Raw genomic sequence first — 26,206 nt, forward strand, 5'->3', positions numbered from 1 at the left:
ATTCTATTCTGCTGACTGTACTTCAGTGTGTCTTTTCCACCTTGATGAAATTGGTCCTCCTGGCATAAATAATAATGAATTAGAGCAGAAATTGGATATTGGTAATGTTGTTTATCATGATGAATGCTACTTTCCAGCAGGTTACTGGCTGTTTTGTCACACTAATGTCTTTTGTTTTCTAGATGAAGCATTTCTAATTTAAACAAAAGGAGATTATAGGGGAATGGCCATCCATTTGATCTTCAGGACTTTGGTGCTGTTGTCTTTCCAGTTATAACATGTACATGGTATATCAGGAATAGACAGCAAAATGCAAGGTAGGATAAAGGCAAGAAATTGCACTTTAAGCTGTAAACAAAGTCATTCTTTTCCTAAATAGATTTAAGAGCTGTTTTCAAATGCAGTTATTTCTTATTAGAGACGTACTTAATATAAATATATATTGTTTGATTTACATCTTCATTAAAGGAGATCTTTGGCACTATGAACCACTCACCCTCAGATTCTAATAATGGCCTGATTCTGTATATATGGAGGGTTTGTATGGTACACCAAGCTTAGAGTTACATTTCCAGTCATATTTCACCACAGTAAAGGGCGGGAGGGGAGGGTTAAACAGTTTGATTACTTTGGACAGTATCACTTTTTTGCATGCTTATATTTCATGAGTTTAATGAAATATATTAGGATATTAATCATGTTTTTGTTAAAAATGATACTGTCATTTATCTCAAATGGCAACAATGTGTATCAACAAATGGACAAAAATGGAGGGATGAGCATTCATACAAGCAAAATAGCAATAGCGGGATCACTAGGGATGTCAAAGGAAAGTAAATGCTTAGAAAAACTGTTTTAAATTGTATTACTTGTTAATTTATATATTAAAACGTATTTAATTGGATAACTTTTGATATTACTTTGTTTTCTATTACATTTTTAAAGTATTGATGTTATTAGCAATAGCTGTTAAAGCTTAGCTCTCTTTCATGCTTATCTTTATTTTTAACAATCTTTCACACAAACTGCATTACAGTGTTAAAAAAAAAAAAAAAGTCTTACTTTTTTCTGAAGTCATATCAACCTGGAAAAGAAAAAAGAGGAAAATTTAAAAGTTGCAATACAATAAATATTTACTCATTCACTAGTAATACTGCTTGAGTCACATCCACTAAGTATATCAAGAAACACACACTGGCTTAAACAGAACCAAGAATGTATTTATGATAACGGTATGTATAATTTAACATATTTAGTGTTTTTAATAACAGAAAAATGTTTACTTTCCTATAGTCTAGTATGTGAATAATCTTGCAACATATTTTATATCAATGGGACTAGCAGCTTAGAAGGCCCAAACTTTTGCTTTATATTGGGTGTGTTGTCGTGTTGTTCCTAATTCGTTTCTTTTCATTAAAGGGAGAAGTCCAATAAGGTAATCTGAAAGCATATGCCCCAGCTGGATGGCACCTATCATGCTTTAAACACAATTTCCTTGTGTATATTCATTCTGATATCACAGTTTGCATTTTTCTCTACTTTTGTGATGATAAAAAGCAGGTGCGAAAAGGACAGCAGACTTACTACTGCCTAGGATTTGATGCTAATATTACCAACTGATAGCTCTGAATGGAAGCAGTGATAGCCCTCAGAAGCCATCTTTTTGATTGATTTATTTTTTTCAGAGCATATAGATTAAAAGGGCAATATAATTTGTTTTCTTTCAAAAGAAAACATAGTCTTTGCTGAGAAAAACGTGAAAAAAAAAAATCAATGCCAGATTGAAAATTCAAGGAGCAAACTTTTCGAGTTGCCCTGTAGTTTGACTCTTTTTTCAGTTCTGCTAGCATGATCATTTGTCCACGTAAGGAAAAGACTTTTGATGGGTAAACATGGATGTGCAACAGTACGCAGACAAAGTTAGAAGTAGCAGTACACACTTAATGTTCTCTGCCAAACTTGTGGTAATAGGATGACTGAGAGGAATGAAAATCAGTTATGCAGTACTGTCAATAAATACAACATACAAGGTAAGTGAAAGCCTGCCAGATATTCTTTAGTGAGTATTGAAAAAGCCCACTTTTGTTCGAAAGTATTCTTTACCAAAATAAAAGCTATTTATTGTCTCAGGTAAGATCTTGCTAATTCTTGCTTTTCCAGACATGAAAAATGAATGTAAGTAAATCATTGGCAAGACTTACATGGTTATATACTCCTTGTAATCACTTAGGCTTTAATGTTATTAAACGTCACACTTAGCATAATTTAATTTCCCTTATTTTACGTCCCTCCAAATCAATCTGGAATTATATCAGCACACTAAATATTGTTATTAACATAATGAATTTTTAATTTGCTTTAAAAATGCCAAGATATCTTTAGCCACCAATAACCTTGTCTTTTTGTGGTTTAGCATCTTACATGAAAGTATCAGAATTCATAAATGTTTGAAAAAATAATTTTCCAGTATCTTCTACCTGGTTTTTGCAGAGTACAGATTTGTTAAAAACAACTTTTTGGGACTTCACTGGAAATGCGTAAGCAGCACTACAGAGGCTAAAATAATTAGTTTTGTGCTTTCATGATGAAATTGATTAACCACCTGATAATGTTGCTGTTTAACACATATAATGGGAATTAGCTTCTGACAATAGATAGATATCAGGTTAAACAAAAATGTTCCAGATCCACAGCTAATAACATTTGCACCCCTACGTTATTTTTAGGATGTGGGATAATTTTCAGAATCAGAAAATCAACACCACTTCCCATTTTGTTGTGTGCTGAGGAGAATATAAATTAAATAAATCCACTTGCATGACCTACTCTAGACAGAGTAATTTTTAAAATGTTTATAAACTACTTTAAAAAGAAAATGTACTATTATACATCTCTAAAATCAGTGGAGCTGAATCAATAAAACTTTATCTACAGGAAAGTTAAACTCAGTAAATTCCAGAAGTGTTCCTATGGAAGATCCTTTTAAATCACTACAGATTTAATCTTTTAAGTTGTATATATTAGTTGTATTTTAGCAGTATGCATAAACAATAACATGCTATTATTAGCAACATTACCTCTTCTTCTTGTTCTTGATCTGATTCTGATTCCTTTCAGTTCCAAATTGCCATGCAAGAAGGGGAAAACAGAGCAGGCAAAATACACAGTTTTTAGAAGAAAAGAGTGTAAAAAAATAATTTCATACAACACTTAACAGAAGACTATGCAGTATGTTTCTGCAATTGATTTCTTGTGTGAAAGGTGGCAGAACTGTACTGCCAGTGCAAAACACAAAATGCTACACCATCAAGCAAATTACAGACAGAAACATTGCTTCTGGATGTTAGACTTCATGATCCTTATTTTTCCTAAAACTTGTCATTTATGCATGCTTTTGCACCTATAAGTTGGCATGAATAAATATTTAAAATAGTTTTAAAAGTTACTCGTTTAAATTGAAAATAGTTTGAGACATCTTATTTATAAATTATACAAAAAATGCTACAATAAAACTATATTACATGCTGAAAACACTGAAGAAAAAATCAAAAACACAGATAACATTTTGTTCAAACAGCCTAATGCATTACTAAAATGCATAGAGTTCCTAAACTGACAAGGACAGTAAAAAGTCCAACTTACCACACACAGGAAAAAATGACTCTTTAAAATACCTGACTATAAACCTTTGACTACATTTTTTCCTCTTACTCATTTCTTGGTTGTTACAATGCTGATTAGGATAGATTAGTATCATTTCACAGTACCTTTGTGTAAACAGGTAAAGTGATGTTTAAATTACATATGGCTTGATGAACAAGACCTCTTGTAGATTTGGGCTCCTTCATGAATGATAACCGTCCACAGGGTTCTTGAGTGGTATCTCGCACCTGGTGGAGGAAGCATATAGACATAACATCTGTTATTTTGCTATACTCCCATTTAAAATACTTGTACCACTCAAAGTAATTCAGTAGAAAAGAGGCTAGATGTGGGAGAAAAAATAATGTAGGCAAAAATAATGTGTTTTTTTTTTGTTATTTTCCCACTTGTTTGTAAATGTATATATGGATGTATTTGTGTGTTAAAGCAAGAGAAAACACAACTACATACAGGCCTAGGCATTAGAAACTTATTTACAGAAGTCAGTGGTAATGCTGTAATAATCTTAAAAGAACAGACACATTCTGGTATGGTAAGGTTTCTGTGATAACTTACAATACCTGTCTTTCACTGAAACAATCCCCAGACTTTGTAGTAATAACAAAGACTAATTTTCTAATAGGTTATAAAATAAACCATATGGCAAGCATGCGTATTTATGCTGATATTAGCAATAATGTTTTGCTCAAAATTGTAGTAGTAAATATTGTTTGTTCATTCAGCTACTCTTTTGGCTGAGAGGCTGAAAATAGTGAAAGCTTACACTTAATTTCTGCTTTTGCAAAATGTTCTCTCAAATGTATCGATAAATCCTGTTCTTACACTGAAGACATTTGCTGGAATGTGTTTCTAGGTGTGACTGTGACAATCTGCAAATGATACTACAGCATGTTATGCTCTAACATTTTGCAATGATTCAGAAAAAACTGTTTCACAGCTGGCAGCAGAAACAAGCCTAAGCACTTAGATCTTAAGATAATGGTGATGCAGTTCTAGCTTTTGTTTGTAATGTCAGGAGGATTAAACATAATGTCAAATACAAAGCATTACCTCATTCTTCATTTTCTGAACAGATAAAGATGATACAACTGGATACATGGCCATTAATGTTACCAGACTGAAAATAGTAGATGCAAAGCCCCATGTTTTTGAACACATTTTGGAAAACCCATCATGGAGAAAAATATGCAAAGCCAAAGATAGGCGCTGGCATAAATAGAGTTCTAAATTAAAAAAAGCTTTAAAAATATCTCTGAGGAGGAGAAAGAGAGTTTAAAAGTTGTCTAGAAACACAGAGCAAATTTAATGAAATGAGTGGGTTGATTTTCTTCACTTGGAAGTTTTAATTCATAAAGTAATTCTCTAACACTGTTTTATATAATGGCTCTGCTGTAGGCAGGATGAGTCAGCAGAAGGAAACACAGTTTGTTGGAAAAGCTTTGCAGAGCGCCTCTGAGTCTCTCCATCCAGAAAAGAAGGTGGTGGTGGTTCAGAGGCGGCAGCCCCCTCTGCTGCTAGCACAGACCACACTTCTTCACATCTGCTCCCTACACATCTCATGAAAGAAGCAACTGAGCTCTGTGGCCCATGGTGTTTACATTGCTGGTTCCAAAGCTAGGGACAACGCATTAGTTCATTTTTGCTGAATGTGTTTTTTGTTTTGGCTTTTGTTTAACAGACTTTTCTACTCACATAAAAGATTTTACAACAGAATACTAGCATAATACATGCTATGGGGATAAAACTAGGTTACAGTTGGACTTTATAAAAATTAATTACTTCATTTTTCCTTTGTTTTCAAAAAATACAGTAAAACTATGTTTTAAGTTAACCGTAGTCACAGACTCAGGGTTGGAAAAGACCTTCAAGATCATCTGGTCCAACCATCCCCCTACCACCGTCACCCGCTAAACCATGTCCCTAAGCACCAGGTCCAACCTTTCCTTGTTACCTTTTGACTAAGGATAAATTATCTTCATCCAGAAACGAGAATTTTCCAGAACACTACAAACAAATAAACTATAATGCAGAAAGTCATCGTAACCTTAGCTACAACTCAAAATATCTAAAAAGGACCCATACTTTTCTTACTGAGCTCCCAAGCAAGTTCTGCATAGCTACTGAAGTGTATGGTTAGTTGAAGAACACTTACATCTGTGTTTACAGCCCTATCCATATTGACAAATGTAGGGTGTATTGTGTAGAGACAGGTAATTGTATTTAGAGCAAATTTTTAATAAAGTTCAGATAGCTATTTCCATAGATTTGGTAGGTTTTAACTACCCAAGTCAATGTTTAATCCATGACGATAAAAGAAAAAATATTGGACCATTCAGTCTGCTAACTTTATCACAAACTCATAATTAGACAAAAATAAAATTATTATCCATAGCTCACATATTGATATTACCTTAACGAACAGGGGAAGTCTGTTTTCTTTGAAGGCAAAAAAACTGAATATATGATGTTGCCCACTCTTTGTTAGTGGCACCAAATTGCCAAAACAGTCAACGTAGATGGGTTTTCCTTCTAATACCTGTTGGAGATTAAAAAGAAACAAAGCAACAATTAATCACAGTCATGGGATTAGGATTCTTCAGCATAAATCTACAGTAGTTTAGATCAATTTCTTACATTTCTAGGACTTGACTTGTCAACATTTGCAAGGTTTGTTATAAACAGTCACCTAAAATCTGTGGAAACATTTCAGACTATTAAATTCTAACTGGAATATATTGTTAATTCGGTAACAATACCGTGACACTATAAATGACAGAATGAGCATTTGGTGTTGTGAATCTGTGCAAATTATCATTTTAAATATATTTTTATTTTTAATTGGATTAAATTTTAGCATACTTTACTAACCTGGGCTCATCACAATAGCCAAAAAAACCATTTTCATCAGCATTCAAAGCAGAAAGCCTAGATTTGAATGGTAGGATAATAAGCGTGTTTGTAAATATCATTAAGTTGCACAGGACATTCCTAAACAATGCAAAAACTTTCTAAATTAAACTACCTATGAGTTTAATCAACTTACAACAGCCTGTTGCAGCAGGTAAAGACAGTGTATGTGTCATGGTTTAACCCGGCCGGCAGCTAAACACCACGCAGCCGTTCGCTCACCCTCCCCCCTCCCTCTCTGGCATGGGGGAGAGAAATGGAAAGTGAAGCCCGTGAGTTGAGATAAAGACAGTTTAATAAGACAGGAAAATAACAACAACAACAACAACAACAACAATAATAATAATAATAATAATAATAATACAATGATGATAATAGTACTACTAATAATAATATGTACAAACAAGTGATGCACAATGCAATTGCTCACCACCCGCTGACCGATGCCCAGCTTAACCCCGAGCAGTCCGGCCCCCTCCCCCCAGCTAGCCACCCCTATATATTGTTTAGCATGACGTCAGATGGTATGGAATACCCCTTTGGCTAGTTTGGGTCACCTGTCCTGGGTCTGTCCCCTCCCAGCTCTTACTGCACCCCCAGCCTGCCTGTTGGCAGGACAGAGCAAGAAGCTGAGATGTCCTTGGCTTGGTGTAAGCACTGCTCTGCAACAATTAAAACACCGGGGTGTTATCAGCACTCTTCTCATCCTAAGCCAAAACACAGCCTTCTACCAGCCACTAGGAAGAAAATAAACCCTGTTCTAACTGAAACCAGGACAATATGTTAGCAGATTCTTTTCACTTTGACTGGATTTGGGAAGGTCTACAGCTTTTGAAAGTCGGGCTTGAAGCAAACAAAATGCCCATATAATGATACTGCTTACATCTTTGGATTGCTATTTGTGTGGCTCCTCCACATGTTTAAATCTTCTCTTACCAATTTTGGAGCCGTTCCCTTCAAATCACCAGTACATTAATATCTTGTCATTAGTTACCAGAAATTCAGCCTTGCCATTCAGTTTTATGAGCCCATATTTTACCTAGGTGCTCTGCACAACAAATGCCTGTCAGAGGTCCAGGAACAGTGAGAACAAATATTTTTAAAGGTGGGGTTCAGTCGTGGAAAAAAAACACCATACGAAGACCATACTACTGAGAAGAATAATATGCCATTAATGTACTTAATGCATTTCCAATTTGTCACTTCTTCTGAGGAAGCTGACAGATACAGAGGCAGGCAGTTTGTTGGGTCCCATACAGAAAAACCTTTGCCTGTTCTGCAACAGACATGACTTTTTTTGTAAAGCAGCATAACCTCTTTGTAGCAAATATGCTGATAAAATATGACTACTGCTGACTGCCATTTTGGTTAGTAATATGCTTTTATGGAGTTATCAGAAGTTGAAAATTCCTATCCTTTATGTCTTTGATTTTCTCCCCTTATAACACCCAGGTAGTATCAGGCTCAGGAAACGTAACTGTTCAGGAAAGCACACCACTCCAAAACTCACCTTTATGTAGATATTCCTCTAAGAGGAAGTTACTGGAATAACTAAGAAATTCAAGTTATCTCCCAACAGTTTGTTACAGAGCTAATTAAAATTTATGTAATCAATGCTGACCATCAGAGAAAAATACCTCAATGTACTTGGACTAAACTCAGGACTAGCCCACATCCATAGACCTTAGTTTTGAGCTACCTGAGGCAAAAAGTCCATTTAAAATACCTATCAGCTATACCTATCAGCTCACTTTTAAAGTGATTTACTTCAGTCTTGGGTCCTGTGCACCTAAAACCCTAACCAAGCTCTACAGCTACGCACAATTCTTACAAGCTATAGTGTTTTGTTTTTTGTTTGTTTCTTTAAAATAAAAGCCATACAAAATGCCTCTCCTCCTTCTTGTAGAACTAGCAATCTCAAAATGTTGGTGTTGCTTCCCCACGTAAAAGTAGATTTCATAATAGTTAGTTGGAAGATGCTGCTCTAATTTTCAATCTTTGAATTAAAGAAATACTGGCCCTGACACCAGAGAAAAGCAGGACAAAGAATAAGAAACTGCTGGACTAAATGGTAATGCCTGACTTCATTTTACTACGCAATTTCCTAGCATAAAATCAGTCCAGCTTCTAAGTGTAACTGTTTAACAGGTCCACCATAAAAAGGCAACTTGGGAAAACAAATTTTTTCAGTGCAGTTTTGTCCTATAGATCTTCTAAGTAAGTCTTAAGTCTATAACAGAGAGCTCAGACTGAACCAGCTCACTCCTGTATTTACTCTCCCCTTGCATCCAGTTTAATGTTCCAGTTACCTCTTTTTTTAATTTGCTGAGGACTTCCCTGAGAACACACTGGATGTCCCCTTAAAATGCCAGTGATGCTATGGAGATGCTATGGAGAAAGCAAAAGATGCAGTTTTTCCAAAGGGACTCCCTTTCTAACATCAGCTAACCAGATGACCAAAAGACCCAAATGTAGACAACTGAATATAGATAACCTTCCAGCTAGCCCTGTGGACTATCAGGTCAGTAATGGCCCACTGCAAATAGGATTTGGTCACTCATATCTGGCAGTTCCTGTTAACTTGCATCTGCCTAAAGGCAAAGCTTGCATCTTACCATGATGCGTGATACTGCATTTGTTGGCCCTTTTACTTTTCACTCCTTGTAGCAGGCAGTAGGCAGAAAACAGCAGCTTAAAAGCAGACATTAGAAAATGGAGAAAAGTGTTTAAGATTCTTGTACAGTACCTCTACATCTCTGCTTCTGGCCACTTCAGCAAAATTTTCTTGTTGTTCTAGAGTTTTATCCACCTTGTCGTCTGTCATGCAAAAACATCTTAACCGTGCTTCAATGGGATCATGTGATTTGGCAAACACCACAAATTTGGCCATGTAGGGGACACAGATAATCTCTCTGTACACTTGGGAAGCAAAAGTAACAGATTCTTGTGTCTGTCGACAGTCTATCAACCAAAATCTGTAAGTTAAAATGAAAAGTTGGATAATCAATGCAAAGATTTAAACAACATAATTACATAGTTTCCACCGTTGTGGCATTAGCTGGCAACCAGACCAATTGAAGAAAAGAAAAATAGCTACCATTTGGGAAGAATAGCTTAGGAGTGCTGGCAGAAGCCCTCCTCTGCTTTAGGAGCATGAAGCAAATTCAACAGCAAAAGCTTTTGTACCAGAACTTATGCTCCAAAATATCAGATGCAGACTTTTCATAGGATCTCCTGCTGCACAAATGCCAGGCCGTTGTTTGTGTTTCTGGTATGATCTCACTCACTTGGAAGCTTATTTGCTTCCAGTTACATGACTGGCTTTTAAACACTCTGAAGATTTAAATGCATGAACCTGCTTGTATTCTTATGTTTATAAAATATCTTACATTTAAAAATATGTTTATAATAGTTAAACAATTATAGATGGCTTACTGAGATCTGGGGATTTATCACAGTATCCAATAAATATTTCTGTTCCTTTATTCAAAAGTAGGCTATGGCCTCAACTTTGTTTTCATTGGAATTTTTTCTTTATAGTAAGAATATGTGATCAACCTTTTGGCTTTTTTTCTTTTACCAAGAACTGAATATTTTCTAGACTAAGCTTGGTGGTCTCTGCTTTCCATCACTTTCAACAGTTTCTGGTGATACGTTTGAAATGGTGATTGATCAGATCATCAGGTCTAGAGACATCCAAAATATCTCTGAAGTTGTCTTTACTTACTTATCTGGTCATTCCTTGAATTCTAAGCAGAAAGTAAGTAGGGAAGGGTGTACTCCAAGCACACAGTTCAGATATCCCCTTAAATGTAAGTTTCAATAGGTGTCTTTCATCCAGAGGAATAAATACACTATCTTTTTGGCAGCTGGTTGCTGCTAAACATCTGATGATGCACAAGAGACTCATGTCTCATAAAAAATCTTAGTAAAATTGCTTACATCTAACTAGTCAAATGCCAATCCTGTCATGTCTCTTCCAGGCTATAACTGCATCATTAAACTACAGAGTAAGCAATTTCAGCCTTTTATTTTTAGCCCCCTTATATTTTCCTAGACATTGTATAATTTCCTGTTAAGCACTGGATCTGTCAGTATGCTGCACCTCGGTGTTACTGATTTGCATACGATTTTTTTCGCCCAGTAGGGATGTGGTGAAAGTTTCCTGAATTTTTAATGATGAGGAGCAGGAGACTGAAGTGGTTTTGGCATGAGTAGCTAATGCTTCAGTCTGTTCTAGAACCTCCACCTCTCACAGCTGAAATGTTAACATGTTTTGCCTAAAACATTTGCTTTTTTCCTACTAGGTAGCCTGAAATGTCCTACTGATTCAAAATCAGAAATGCTTCTTATGTGAATTCTGTCAGAGACTTAACTTTGATTTTGTGCAGTTTTGGGGGGGCATACTGAAGAACGGGGATATATACACTTATTTCTATACTTAAGCACAATTATATTTTGAAGACACGCAAAGCAGGTATATCCGAATCTGATTGCTACTACACCCTTGCTTCATAGAGGCTGTGATCACCACTGACTCACTTTGTATTAGGGCTTCTAGCATTCAATTTAATGATGATTTCTTTCCAGAATATACATTGTATCTTCCACGCTGATGGCCCCCAGTCTGTGACTCTGCACCACAAGTCATATGTGAAGGGATTCAAAGCAACAGGCAAATGCTACTAGAATAAATAACTGCATCTCCATAGGGTGAGTACTTCCTACTGCTACTACATGTGAATCGCAACAAACAACCTCAGTACAAACTTACAAATGTACAAAGTTATCAAAGACATACACCATGGATGTGCAATTCATGTCTGGAACTTCAGCCTCCAGAGCAGCTCCCCTCCTCCTCACTGTAAGCTACAGGAACTTTATCCTTTCTTTGGGCCATTCAGGCCAGGATGGCATTGCCCAGTAATAAAAAAATTATAGGATTTCCCTATACCCTTTTAAAGACAACTGAATTGTTCTTTTGTAAAGATAACAACTTTCACTTAAAATAAGCTTTATAATCTATAATTCTAATACTTCCATTTTCTAGTCCCAAAACATACGAGCAGAAATGTACCAAACATTTTGCAATGAGTAACATGTATTGCCTTCTTTCTCAGATATCATTTCATTTAGTTTCTCTCTGGAGCTGATGACATTTCATTTACATAAAATTCTTCATGTGGGTGGAAAGTATGGCTGAGTTTGACACCCGTAGGATGAAGAAGGAAGTCATGAGAGGTCGAAGACACCTCAGAAGCTGCAGAAGCTGATATAATCTACAGGGGGCTTATTACTTACTGTAGATTACATGGTATTATAACCCACAACACATACCTTTCAAGTGTGATTTTTCTGGTCTTACTCATCCTTCGGTTGAATAATAGTGAGTATCATTCTGTGCTTATCTTTGGAACATTTAACAAACAGGCTGGTTGAAAAACAGAGGCTGATGACGTTTGAAGAGAGAAAGCATGTTTGGTACATAAAGGTTGTGCATACTGATACTTTACTTCTAGTGTGTGGAAGAATTATACTCTGCTGGCCTCAAACCGGAGAGGCTATATCCTCTGAGAAATCACCATATGCTCAAATGATTTTCTTCCATACACCAGGGACTGAAAAGCCAAAACAGATACTAAATTTAAAAAAAAAAAAAAAAAAAAGCAGCTCAGGAAATGGAAAACATCCATTCCTCAAAGTCTGCAGTTTAATTCACATGTATTTTAGACAAAAGTATCTGTTTCCCAAGCTCATTTTGGATAGAATTAGTCTTATGAATGGGAAAATAGTTGTGCGTCTAACAATTTAATTAAACATAAGTTATTGTGAATAGCAGGCATCAGCTGATTCTCAGCAGAGCACAAGGCTAAAATGACAGATGCACTTTTAGACCAGGGTACAAGTGAAGAAATTCAAGTTAAATTGTCCTTCAGCAAAGATGGTAATTCTCTGACTTTAAATACATGAAAAAATCCCATTTTCTAACTTTAACAGCATATAAAATCATGTTTGGGTTAAGTACTCTGTTGAACACTTAGCTAGATAACAAAGAAGAGGTGAAACTCATTAAAATCTCTAAATGGGACCCAGCTTACTTAATTGCAATAGTAATCAATTGAAAAGCCATCATGGGGATTAGGAAATATCCACCACTAGTATTTATACTGGGCCGTAGTTCAATAAACTATCACCCTCATTCCAGCTATAGTTCACGTGCAGTCCTGCTGGGGACTTCACAGTTTTAGAGATTTTGACCCCTCAGACTTTGCATCCAGTCTCCACGCTTGGCTCTTAAATTAATCTGTAACTTCTCCCTTTAAACGAGCACTGCAGGTAGCAGATGAAAGCTAAAACACACTTGAACGTCTCCCTCTAGTGGTCATTGTTAGTAAAGAAAAAGGGACTGAAAAACAGGAAATGCACATCAGCAAAGCATTCAACTTCACTGGAAGTCAGCTCTAAACTGGCAAAGTATTGAAAAATAGTATTTTATTTCTCCTAATGGAGTGCTGGAGATGAACTCATTTTAACATTGAATAAAGGTTTAATTAAACAACCTAATCTAATAGTAATAACTCTTAGTTATACAGTTATATAAAGTAATAACTCTCCCCCTAATGTTTGCACTGAAGGAAATTCATTTAAATTCATGGCATAGTCACATTTCCAAAGTTATCCAAGATTTTTATAATTGTTTATGAGACTATGAGCCCTAAATTTAAAACTTTCCAGGTCTTGGCCTTAATCCTCTGTCACAGAGATTGAGATTTTTGTGCATTTCTGTGATATAAATCATCAATAGAACAGAAACTCATATATTTTTTAAACAAAACTCTGTTTGTCAGTTACCAGAAAGACAGCAGTTCAATCTCATCACAAGAACAGATGGCTATAAGAGATTCTACATCATCACAATTTGGTACACCTACAGATCTTTCGGCTTGGTTTCTCATTTGTTGGATATTCTGAAAGTAACATCTTTTTAAGATGCATAATGAGCTACCCAAATAAGGGATTTCCATGGAAATTTTCATATTTCTGCATCTGAGGAGTAGGGGTAATTAAAACGAAACCAGGTTTTTCTAATTACCTGAAAATTCAACTGTCCCTCAGATTACTATTTCAGAAAAATGAATACATCATTAAGTAATTTCTGGGAACACGGCAGGCACTAACTGCAGAGGAGTAATGGCTGAGATGGAAATGACAAAAGCATAAGATTCATTCAGTTGGTAAGGGCTTTACAGCTCTCACACATCCTCTGTCTGGGCTAGGAGGCTCAGAGCTTCCAAAATACTTGGCCAATAGATTCACAGCACAAACAAAGCACCTATGTTCCTTCCACCATTAAATGAAATAGTTTAAAGGAAACACTTGTAAAACAAATTCATACAGCGAAAAAAAGGACAGGCACTTGAAAGTAACACTGTAAAACTTGTGTTTTGTTTTATAGGTACCTGGCAGACACATTTGTCGTGAAGGAAACACATTCATTAACAAACGTGAGTGGTGTTGTTCCAGTGATGTCTTCCCATTGGGCAGGGGTGGTTCCTCCTGAAATAACAGTAATTTTAAAAGAATTACAAACAGGCAATTTCCCAATCTTCTTGCTTCTAAGTAATATTTTACATTTTTCTGAACTGTTGTTATGCAACTAGCAATTATCTCAGACATGCCTTCTCCTTTGGTCCATGTTATTCCGCTAGTAAGATAGTTAGTTTCCCCTGATAAAAGAAATCATCCACATACAAATGATTTTCAAACAATGAGCAGCCGTAGCACAGGTTTATAAATGGTAAAGAGGCTAGAATTTTGGGAGGTAAGATGTTTTTTTTCTGTAGTTTTCATGTATGCATGGCAAAATTAGCCCAGGTACAGTGCACTGAAATCAGTATTGTTATTCGGGAGACAATAATATTGTTACTAATAGTAACAACTACAATATGTGATTTCTATAATCTAATTCCTTTTCAAATAGTTCAGAAAGACTCTAGTCCAGTATCTACATAACCAGGAAATTTCTTTTGCACATTCCAATTAAAGTCTATTGAGCAATCTGTGTCTGACAGCTCCTGGGAAGATCCTGCAGTTGAAATTTGCACATTGGTATCTTGCTGTACAATTGATAGACTTCTGGATTCCTATCAGCCTATTAAATGTTTTGGCCTTGTTTAACTCTGATGTTGCCAGCTTCCTATTTGACCTATGCTACTGAAAGTCTGTCAAGCCTGCAGATGTTCTAGGGTGAATGATGGGGACTTAGACTATGTTTTTCAGTATCTTTCCCTGCCTCACCTTTTGGTGAGGAATGTCACGTTAATTCCAGTTAGTTTAAAATCAGAATGAGCTTACAGAAAACAGAAATTCCAACAGCAGTTACAGCTATTTATAAAATGTAAGTATTAAATGAAAAACTATGGGTAACCAGCCAGTAAGAATGTCTGTCCCCCCTCTCATATACAGCTGATTCGTTAGATATCCATATGACCATATAGCAGAGTCTTTACACAAACCTTAGAACAAGTTGTATACACTGAAGAGCACTAGTTTCCAGGAAATAACCTCCTTTCTCCTGTTGGTGAAGCATTCTTGTAACCAAGTTCATGTTTAAAGTTTCTGGGAGAATCTTTACTGATTTACTGTTTATCCATGGCATTTATTCAAATTCCTCTTTAATATTAGAGACTATTCTCTATTTAAATAATCTTGTTTCACTTTCTTGGAAATGCAAATACTTCTTTGTTGACCAGATGTCAGTTAATTAATACCTTTGTATCAAATTGTAAAAGCACCTGCTCGCTGTAATGACTCACTACCACATCTTAGTGCATAATGTATCTTAAATGGGGTTGATATTTGAAATCAGTTTGAAAATTGACAAAGATACTTGATGGTAAATTTTAAGCAGAATGAAAGCATGCAGCTAATTACTGCCTGTTGCCTGAAACCAAATACGGCCTTAATCACTTTGGAGTTACAGTAAGTTTAAATTGTTTAACCCCAATATTTTTTCTATGAAGCATATTTTAACCTTATGTCTATATTGCACTTACTCTGCTAGGCAGAGGTTATGCTGGTACTCAAGAAATGGAAACTCTAAGTGAAATGCCAACACCCAACCACCAAAATCTACAATTATTGTAACATGTTTCTTGTTAGCCCAAGTTATAAATGATATTTCTGATAGAAATGGATTGATTGGAAAGCAGTTTCACTTTTCACCAAACTTTCCATATGTGTAATCAGTTCAATCTATTTATTTAGCCCATGGTGACTGACAATATCAAGATGCACATAAAAAGCTTTAGTATTTGTATCCTACCTGTTATGCTGCACAGTAACCTTAAAGTTGGAGTGTCACCTCCATAACCATTCATGATCCCATCACTGGAGGCTTTAGGGACAGGAATCGTCATCGTGATGGGTTTATGGAACTTCCTTCTTCTGGGTTCCAGCGTGACTATAGGACTGAAGGTAGCCTTGTTGCCCAAAATCTTCTTTATAAGTTCAGTATGCATAGGTTGAGCCTTTCCAAAGCAAAGGACAGCAACAGAATAGTTACTTGTAAACAGAGTATGTAAAGCACTGGGTCTATATATTGCTAGAAATACTAAAGCTCTTCCATTAAGTGGTACAATTTCTCAGGAAAATCTGCAGAGAAAAGACTGACTGCCAGTGAGCAGGGGAGATCTCCTCCTCTTCCTATTGTCTTTCCTGGTGCTCATCAGCATTAATTTATTACACTTAACCAAAAGTTAATGATTCCTTTGTGTTTTTTGTTTTGTTTTTTTTTTGCATGTGTGGTTTTGTGTTGTAGGTTTTTGGTTTTTTCTCCTTAGAACAAACTCTGGGCTGTTTTAGTAAGCTATTCAGCTATTTACAGAGGATTTCAACAATCACAGTAGCCTGACCAAGATAAGTGTTGGATGCTTTTGGCAGGTTCAGCAGGAGGTAGGAGGAGGGAAGACAGGAGGACTTACACCTCTCTCAGTTGTGGACTGCTAGGCTGGTTTACTTCATGATGACAAACTGTCCATTTGACCTAGCTATCACTGCATTTTGAATTGCTTTGAAGCCTTTCATAAAAACTATTCAAGAAATTGTTCTACGATCTACACTAATATCATCATCATCAAAATGAGGCACTTCTTCCAAGAACAAACAGTTAACAGGCAAGAATCTGAATAAACTGTATAACTCTGAAGGAAAAAGAAAAAAGGAAAAAAAAAAAAAAAAAGATGCCTTCTAACTGTTTCATTGTACCTGCAGGCCAACACGAATTCGTTTGGTTAGAGCCCCTTCTGGGAAGACTGCCTGCACTTGTGGTACCACTGTGCTGCTCAGCACACCTCCCTCGGGTCCAATAAGGTTGCTGTCCTGTTTGATCCGGGATACCACTGCAAAGTACTGAGGAAAATCTCGGGTGATGATGCGGCAGATGCGTTTCTTCTCAAGTTCCTCTGGTGTGTCAAGGACTGAGGCAAAAGAGAAGACAGTCATCAAACAAAATTTTCATAGAAGCAATTTTGTGAACTTCAAAATGCATTCCAGCTTTTCACAGCTTAACCACAACTTACAGACGCATTTTGTCTAGAAATCACTGGGTAACACGAAACATCTCAACACTTTAAGCTTGGCTAAAACAAAGAAATCAAGAAAGACAGACACAAACAGACTCAGCAACTAAGTGAAGGAAGCTTAAGACATCAAACTGAAGTCAAAAACTTGCCCAAAATCAGTGGGCAAACAAGCTAAGGGATTGGACCAAGCCCCTTTCTACTTCACATTATGATTTGGAGTAGCATCAAGGAAACAAAACCTCAAATCAAAAAAAGTATCAGAGTTCGTTTTGAAGTATGCAGCTTGGCTATTTTGTTCTTCTAAAAGACAACATAATTTACAACAAATTCTGCAGATCCTAGACAGCCCAAGTCCATTCTGTTCTCTCAGAAAATGAGTATCCATGACTGACATTTCCTCCCACACATGTAACTGCTTGGAAAGGATTAGTATGATAATTGCCTTGTTTTGGAAAGATGATGTTTATCATGGAAACTTTTTGTTTAATACTGTGAAAAGAAGCAGGGAAAAAAAAAAGGTTAGCATCTATTCTCAACTTCGTGACAGTAGATTTTGTTGTATTCCCACCACTCGGTAGACCATGCAAGGGAAGTAAGCACAAGTACACAGTGCTTCTGCTGGCCTGTGTGCCAAGAAAATTATATACTCCAGTATGACTGAAGTGAAGAAGTATCTGAAGAATGCAGTGTCAGAAGTTCTCAAGGTGGACTAAACATGATGTGCTAAACAGAAAAAAAATGGTAAAATGTTGTTGGCCCCAGTTATAGGAGTACTGCAGGAGCAAAGAAAGGAATATATCACGCTTGATACCTTCATCCATTCCATTCAAGATTTCATTCAGTTCATCCTCAGTGTATTCACAGAAATGTTCCTTCCAGCTGTCCCCATTCTCACTGCGCAGGATCACCAGCTCTCTCTCTTTCCCACGCAGAGCAGCAAAATGGGGAATCTCCACAATCACAGGCCTGGCACAGCAACACAGCGCATTAAATGCACACAGGAGAAAGGAAGAAACAGGATTAACAGCAACTCTACTCAGTCTGCTACAAAGTGACCTGGGATTCTACCTATTCTCTGGAATACTTTGGCATAATCCTAAACTACTAGATCACTAACACACATTCGATTTTTACAGGGACACAATAAATGCTGAAAGACAGATTTAAAAAGTGCATTCACCTCTTTCCACAGTGTGAATGGTATTTGGTAAGATAATAGGGCTTAAGTAGAAATTTGAGAATTGTTTTTCAAATTCATTTCAAAACTCATGCTCGATTTAATTGTCACTACTGTCTGGGTTAACCTGCGCAACTTCATTTCAAAGAGAATCTACTGTAATGCACATCAATGGTAGAACAAATTCTGATCTCACTTATACTAGTGCAAATCAGAGTAATTTCATTGCAATCAGCGGGCGATTGTGTCCTGTGCCAATTTTACTTCATGGTAGTTCTATATATTCCAATGAATTTATTCTGATTTTACACTCTAGGAGAAATAAGGGAGGTCTGAGAAGAACATCTGGGCTTCTATTTATGTATAGGAGATAAGAATTTGCCTTGTCTAACAAGCGGATGCAAATAGATGTATCAATGTATGTGTGTATATATATACATATAAATATACACACATGTGTACATACAATATATCTATATTTATATACACATAGAAATGCGTACTCTTGGGAACAGGACAGAAAATATATATATATTTGTACATACACTTCTCTAATTAGAATACTCACACAGGTTACCATATAAATAGTAAATGTCACATGTTCTATTATACTGGTGGTATCCAACATGTATCTAATTGATTATTTAGTCCTTGATACAAAAAAAAAAGTCTTAAATTTTACAGTAGATTCCTTTTTTTTTCTCCCAATCCAGGTTGCTTTGCTACAGACATCAAGCACATAACCAGGAAGATCTCATGCCAAAACAAAAACGAAGGCCACAGTACTTTAAGAAAAAGATACAGACATACCACCAAAACAAAACCACATACCACAAGAGTTGAAAAATGGTCCACTACAGGTTAGGTATACAAAATTTCAAATCATAGAAAGGGACAATATCATGGGCATAATGACACAAAAAAATCATATTGCAGAAGGAGGAGAAGAATGGGGAGGTCAGCATCCATCAATTTGTTTCAAGTCTCTCCTACCCAAGGAATTTGGTCCCAGGAGGCCCCAGCTGAAGGATTCGGCTGACCAAGCTTTCTCCCTCATTAAGTGGGGGAGGAGCCGTAGGCAGATGAAGTTTACTGAGTACATCCAAAGCAGCAGTGAAAGAAAGAACATAAATAAACTTTATGTATTTTTTTGCCAGAATGCCAGTGCCACTGTCTGGTCCACAGAGTGGAATTAGGCTGTACACTGAATAAGGTTCCACCCTAGCGATGACAATTTGGTGATCAAAATCAACAAAGTGAGTTTCATTAATGTAGGATCTCTCCTTGCTCTAGGAAGACGATGGGAATTTTGGCAGTGAACTCAATGGGAACAGGACTTGTAACTCAGAATGCATCTCTGCAATCAGTACAGTCATTTTCTGATTTCACTGCCAGTACAACACCTAGGAAAATGCTCACAGGAAGGGTATACCTCCTCTGAGCTCTGAGAAAGAACATCACTGATATATCCTAGTCTTTCAGATGAGATGTGCTCATTAGATAGAAAAACCATTGATAAGAAAGTAGAAGAGATACTCAAGGCCATATTCCGTGTGGGAAGACTGAATGTGACAGCATAATATTTCTGTTTTGAAATTCTTCTTCATTTCTTTTGACTTCTTTCTACCTCTCTTAAAAACTGACCAAGGAGCAAAATGAGTAAGTGATACAAAGCATCTGATTAGCCAGCTGGCTTGCTGTTATTTGTGATATTAAGAGGTATCCTATCTGACAAAAGGAATGGTTGGCTTGCTCTTCACATCACTTTGGCAGTGCTTCAGAACTGCTCTTGTTTTCTTAACAGCCTAGAGCAGCAGTGAGGGAGCCAAACCATGCCTTGGATACGTTCTCCATTCAAGCCATATATAAAAGCAGTGTGCAGTTAAAACCCACTAACCAACTTTTTTCAACTCCCTGAACTCAATACTTCAGAAAAAGCACTAACAATGACAGTGACTCCATGACTGCCTGCTATGGTAGCATTTTCAAGCAACTGATTTGTTCTGAAATTAAACTATTGCAGTTTACAGGGTCACTTTTTTCAATTTCTGAGTGAAGGTATTTACAGTCATAGAAGAGGTTCCTTCAGTCATCAACTTTTGGATGCCACAGTTGACAGGGAGAACAGTTGGTAAAAATAATTTTAAAAAAGGGGATAACTGCTGCTCTCAGCTGAAAACTGCTAAAACAAGGTCAGCAGCAGACACAAATCTGATCTTTCTAAGGGTTTTGCAGCATAGGACAAAACAAATGGCCCAAAATTCTCGGGTTGTCCTATTGCATATATCATCAATTAACTCAGCAATAACCCAGAAAAATCAAAAGCACTGTGCTCTCCTTAGTCCGAATTACTGATAACACAACACAAGCGTCTCAAATAAGCAGCTATAACTTGTGTTGACTATGTAGCAGGCTTTACCTTTGGGCTTTAGATCAGTGCTGTGCTATTCACACCTTATATGCAGACTATTTAAATATAGTATGAATGGCCTTTTCTGGCTGCAAAGGGATTTTCTCACTATAATATCACAACACTGAGTAATAATGACATCCAAGGAAGCACATGAACCTTAGTGCTAGTGGTTAAAAATATCAGTTTTCAAAGGAAAAGGCATAAAAGCTTTATGAATTGCTAACTAACAAATGATTTGGATTTCACACAGCCAGTCTGTTACTTTGTTACAAGCATCTTTTTCTGTTCAAATCTCCAGAAAGGAACCATTTCAGTGCAACTTGCAAACAGATGGGAACATACCGAATGCTTTCCTTTAGGCCCCATGGCACCCCTTACCCAAGGAACTGAGCACCGGACGGTCCGACTTCAATCAGGCGGCTGGCCAGACCTTCACCTTCCACCATGGGAGGCATGGTGGCCAGTCGGTGGCGTTTCACCAGCCGGCAGGTCACACGTGTTGGAGCAGTGCATTTCCGTGGAGGAATAATAATTCGTAGTCCATTATGTCTGCAACCTCGCATGGCACCCCCACGAGCATCCACCATGAAACTAACTAGGAAGCTGGAAAATCAGGGGGAAAATATTAGATGGAGAAGCAGACTGACGTTCCTTTGGTTATGTTTCACGGATGTAACAAACTACAAATAGACATACAGCTCTTTCTCATGACGTATGATTAGAAAAAGCCTTTCTCCCATGTGAAGCATTACAGAATCACAGGATCTACTAGGTTGGAAGAGACCTCCAAGATTACCGAGTCCAACCTCTGACCTAACACTAGCAAGTCGATCATTTATTAATTAAACTGACAGCTGCCATCTAAGAGTTCGTCACAGAACTAGTTTTACTTTACAGTGCTGCTGTTGGTAGGAATACCAGCAGTCACTCATAGACGTGTGTTTGTGTGCACACCATATACATATTGGACAAAGTTAACTGCAAATACCTCTACTCTGTACCTGTGAGCATCTGTAACGTTAAGTTGGCACTCTTCAAATATTTTACAAAACTAATATATCTTAAAATGATTTGCAGCTCAATGATATAAAGCCAATTCTGATTGAAGGGGTGTTTTTTTGTTTTTGTTTTTTAGGTTATCTATGTAATTTTCTAGTTATTTGATAAACTTTTTTAAAAAAAAAAAAAGCTCATTAAAAAAACAGATTTCATTCTTGAGCATGTGGACACAGCTCTTACTGAATCACTGAAGCTATCACCAATTTATGTCAAAAATCTCCAGCTTTAATATTAATCTCTCAAAGAACTTTTCCCTTTATAATAAGACTGTTAAAAGAATTATTTTAATGCAGGAAGAAAAAAAAAAACTACAAAAAAGTGACTGTTTCACACTAAGGTTAGAGACTTCACTTTTTTCCTTACCCTTTGCAACAGATTATGAAAAAAAATTGGTTAGGAAATTACAAATGGATTAGGAGAAAATAGTGGTGGGTGAGTAGAACCAATAGAAATCCTTGATTTATTAAAGAAATCTTTCATGTCATTAAAGAAAGACTTTTTTTTTTTGGTTTTATTTCTTTACGAGACAAGCTGATAACTCAACATGTCATCATAGTTTGAAGACAAATTTTGGATTTGGGTGAGCTGACAATAGCTAGTCATTATATAGGAGGTTTACTTATGGATTTTTGTCTTTCTGTGTTATTTTGCACAGCAGTGCAATGTCCCAGTGGAAAACTTACAGATGCAGAAAGCCAGCTACAGGGAACTCTCCTAGCACAAGGTAAATTATTTTGTGTATATCTTATTTATATCTTTTTCTTTAAAAGGGAGAAAAACATTTCACAGAATTTCTTATAGGCTGAACTTTTTATAGTTCCCTATATAGCCAACAGGTAGCTTTGGAAAGATTTGCTCCAAAGATTAGGGATATTCTTGGGAAAGGTACAGAACTATTTCAATTTTTTTTTATTGGTTTATGACTTAGGATCATGCCTGATGTGGGATGGGAATGTCAGGTTGCTGGAAGTGAAAATAAGTGCAGATGAGACAGAACGGTATCAGGCCTACTTCTAGCCACTAAAATAGAATCATCACAGGGGGAGTCGCAGAAATGCTACTGAAGGACCTGCAATAGAGAAAAGCCCTTATAACGTGAGTTACAAATACAGGTATTTTTCCACTGTCCCCTTGACCGTTCTGTGCAACAAACATTGCATCCGTTCAGTACCCACACAGCTACAAGTAACTCCACATGCTGTAAAACACAACACTCAACACACCGTGCAAGTCAGAGAAATGGATGAGGGAGCCACAAGCGCCAGTCAGAAGCACACCATGCACCAGGGATGCCAGTCTTTCTCACACATGCAGTCTCCTACTCTACTGCCATTCATATACCTCTAGGTTTTGTTTAGTGTAAAAGTCTGGGTAGTACAACCATTATCTCATTCCTTAGAGGTTGGTGTTTCTGTGGTTTTAACAGGGGGGAAAAGAAAGAAAATGAAAACATTTTACAGCTTTGATTCTCCAGGGATGAGTTTAGAAAAAATGGGAGCTTCCTTCACAAAATACATACTATACATTTTAAAGCACAGAGGAAAGAAGAGCTTTAAGAGATACTAAATGCTCAATTGTTTCAATAATGCTCCTTTAACGGTATGAAGTAGTGTTATCAAAGTGTTTCTGAATTATGTTTCAGAGAATTGGCCCAAGCCTCTGTTATGATGCGTGCTTTAGAGGCAGTTAGTAACAGCAAGTTCTCGAAGAAGAGTTTCACATTTTGGTGCAAACACTGTGAGCAACAGAACTACTACCCCCATAATTACCACAAGCTGATGAGTGCACTTACTGAATAAAATTAGCAATCACATTGTTCGTTGTGTAAGCTGTCACGAATACAATGTTTATGATTCATTTATTTTTCATTGTTGACGTAATACTCAAGATTGCGTACTTCAACAGGATCATCTTCTTTTCCTGCCCATCACTGAAAATACTAGTGCTAGTTCATCTGTCTGTCTTATATCCGCCTTAGCGTATCTCCCCTTTTTTCTCGGCAGTGCCAAGAACACCGTCAACTGCTAGACGAATACCTACACACAAAAGGTAAGGGTCAAATCAAAAAATCTTTCCTCTGATCACAACAATGGGTGCTGTTGCTTTTAATATGGTGCTTTTTCTCTGTACGGTAATTCCTTTCAGACTAATTTAAAGATGAACAGGGTGCCTTCTCAGAAAGCACACATTACACAGTTCAGATAATCACCCCTGTTGTGTATAGCCACCGTAAAAGCAGAATCAGGAGTAACCTTTGATTTTGACCACCTGTAAGAACCTGTATCTCACCTGACACACAGCAACACTGTGTCCCCACACCTGCAGTTTGCAGAGTCTAGTACAGACCAACTAAAATTTTAACATGGCATTTCTCTCTCTAAACTTAAGAGTTTACCTCTTAATTATGATAGCAGTGTGTGTTCGGGCGTTAATTAAAGTTGTAACTTTCTTTCATTTTAAGTTTACTGAAGGTGTCTGGCAGCCAAACCACGTCAGGGCAAGGTCTGTCAGTCAGCTATCACTGACACCAACCAGTGCTCCAAAGAGTCCAACAGGCAAAGATAAGTATCACTGAAAGGTGGACACAACAATAGGACATCACCATTCACTGTAGAAACAGCTGTTTCTATCATAAAGATCTAATTTATTAACTAAGTAACAAGATAAAATCTGGAAAACAAGGAGTGTTCATTACAGTATACACCAAAAAATAAACCTGTTCCCTCTCCCTGAAACAGCCTCCCAGGTGAAATGAGAGATTTCTGAAGGGTTCTGACTTCTGGCTAAGTGTGAAATGCTAGATAGTAAATTCAGGCAAACACAGCCTAGTACGAGGGTAGCAGAGAAAGAATAGTGCCAGTTATCATACTAAATATGGAGGAGCTGGTTCTCAAAAAGAAGCTACACACTACTGAGAAAGTTAAGGAGAACTAATTCTGGAGAACTAGGAAGGGCTAGCATTAACAAAAAGAAAGAAACCAAAGGGGAAAAAGTTCCCAGCTCTGAGCTGTAGCATGAGAGTCTGTAAGGACAGTACATAGATGCAGGATTTCTAGAGCTGATATGGAGTGTGGAAATACGTTAATTTTCACCATACCATCCTAATTATTTCCCAATCTTTTGCCACATTTGTTTTCTCATCCACTTATTTAATCTAATTATTTTTATCCATTTCTTCAAATCAGCACAATTCATATTGGTTTGGGTATTTATATGGAAGAGTCAATAAAATAATTTATAACAAAGTATTTTCTGAAACACAGCAGCCTCCTTTATTGCTTTTTTTGCTATAAAACAGAGCTACAAGACGGTGACATTACTCTTCCAGGACTAGAAAATCTTTGATTTTCTGAAGGACTGTGTATATCACTATGTAAATAATTCATACAAAACTAAGGGATATTATAAAACTTGCTTTCTGAAACATGCCCTTAGGAAAGTGAAAAAATTGTTTGACTAATATAAAGGAAATTTAAAATTCAGATTAATTATTTGATACGTACTGCTTGTATGTGAATAGCCCTAAAATATATATCATCTAATAGCTACAGACTGGGGAAGCATCCCTCTTTAGCACTAACTTTGGATTATTTTGGCAACCCACTGCAAGAAATTAAATTTTAACTTAAGTGATGATTCAAAATCAAAGGAAATTAAAGGTTAAGGTGTCAAAGACAAAACTTGTATGGTGGGGTGACAAGGGCAACAATGAGACAAGCTTTGTCAGTACTAGGAGCCAGGGCAGCCTTTGAGTAAGTTTCCTTTTCTGACAGTTTTAAAGGTTGAGTTAGAAATGCTGCACGACACAAACACATGACACTGATGTTTATAGTCTTGCAAACTGGACTGATACTGAGCTTTCCTGAGACTTAGCAAGGCAGCAGTGAAATTACAAGGGGTTTTTATAGCAAAATCAATTAAACGGATTAGTTTATGGGAAAATATCAGGATTTAAAAAACAACAACAAAAGCAATTCTTTTCCAGAAATAAATCACAGACTGCAGGTGACTCTAAACATGCTTCTGTTAAACACATGGTCAGCAGTTAGACAAAGCATCATCTATTCTCTAATTTAGCCATACCTACCCATAAATCATGGAGGCCATTTCATTCTCTTTAATTTTAGAGCAATTATAAGCTCACCATATGAAGGGTTATTATATCAATCACCATCAGCTACAGCATCCTTCTGGTTAAGGACACAAAAAAGTTCCCTACATCTTTCAGGCTGATTCCCTGCCTTCTACAGAGAGCAGAGCAAACACCAGTGGGTTTTCTCATGGCTCCACTTGAACAAAACACAAACTATGCATTGAATTCATCCACCTTCCACGGAGAAAAAAAGTTATTTCCAATAAATTTTTGGATTTCAAATGTGATCCTGTGTTATTCCCTTTGCTGTT

The 26,206-nt window shown here is 36.8% G+C and overlaps 1 protein-coding gene across 38 annotated transcripts in view; it reads right to left on the minus strand.

Moving 5' to 3' along the window:
* Window positions 1-26,206, minus strand: part of ANK2 (ankyrin 2) — a 338,359-nt gene that overhangs the window by 26,001 nt on the left and 286,152 nt on the right. For 24 of the 38 annotated variants that reach the window (XM_032186273.1, XM_032186279.1, XM_032186281.1 and 21 more), the window contains 11 exons: window positions 21,122-21,346; window positions 19,324-19,422; window positions 17,965-18,119; window positions 16,837-17,048; window positions 15,896-16,100; window positions 14,031-14,127; window positions 9,317-9,545; window positions 6,074-6,199; window positions 3,768-3,890; window positions 3,078-3,110; window positions 1,063-1,084 (listed from right to left, as the gene is read on the minus strand). In XM_032186273.1, the coding sequence (XP_032042164.1) occupies window positions 1,063-1,084; window positions 3,078-3,110; window positions 3,768-3,890; window positions 6,074-6,199; window positions 9,317-9,545; window positions 14,031-14,127; window positions 15,896-16,100; window positions 16,837-17,048; window positions 17,965-18,119; window positions 19,324-19,422; window positions 21,122-21,346 (1,526 nt within the window). The remainder of the gene's footprint in view (window positions 1-1,062; window positions 1,085-3,077; window positions 3,111-3,767; window positions 3,891-6,073; window positions 6,200-9,316; window positions 9,546-14,030; window positions 14,128-15,895; window positions 16,101-16,836; window positions 17,049-17,964; window positions 18,120-19,323; window positions 19,423-21,121; window positions 21,347-26,206) is intronic. The other 14 variants (XM_032186299.1, XM_032186305.1, XM_032186302.1 and 11 more) reach the window with 1 other exon arrangement.

The sequence above is a fragment of the Aythya fuligula genome, chromosome 4 (genome assembly GCF_009819795.1).
Source record: "Aythya fuligula isolate bAytFul2 chromosome 4, bAytFul2.pri, whole genome shotgun sequence".
NCBI lineage: Eukaryota > Metazoa > Chordata > Aves > Anseriformes > Anatidae > Aythya > Aythya fuligula.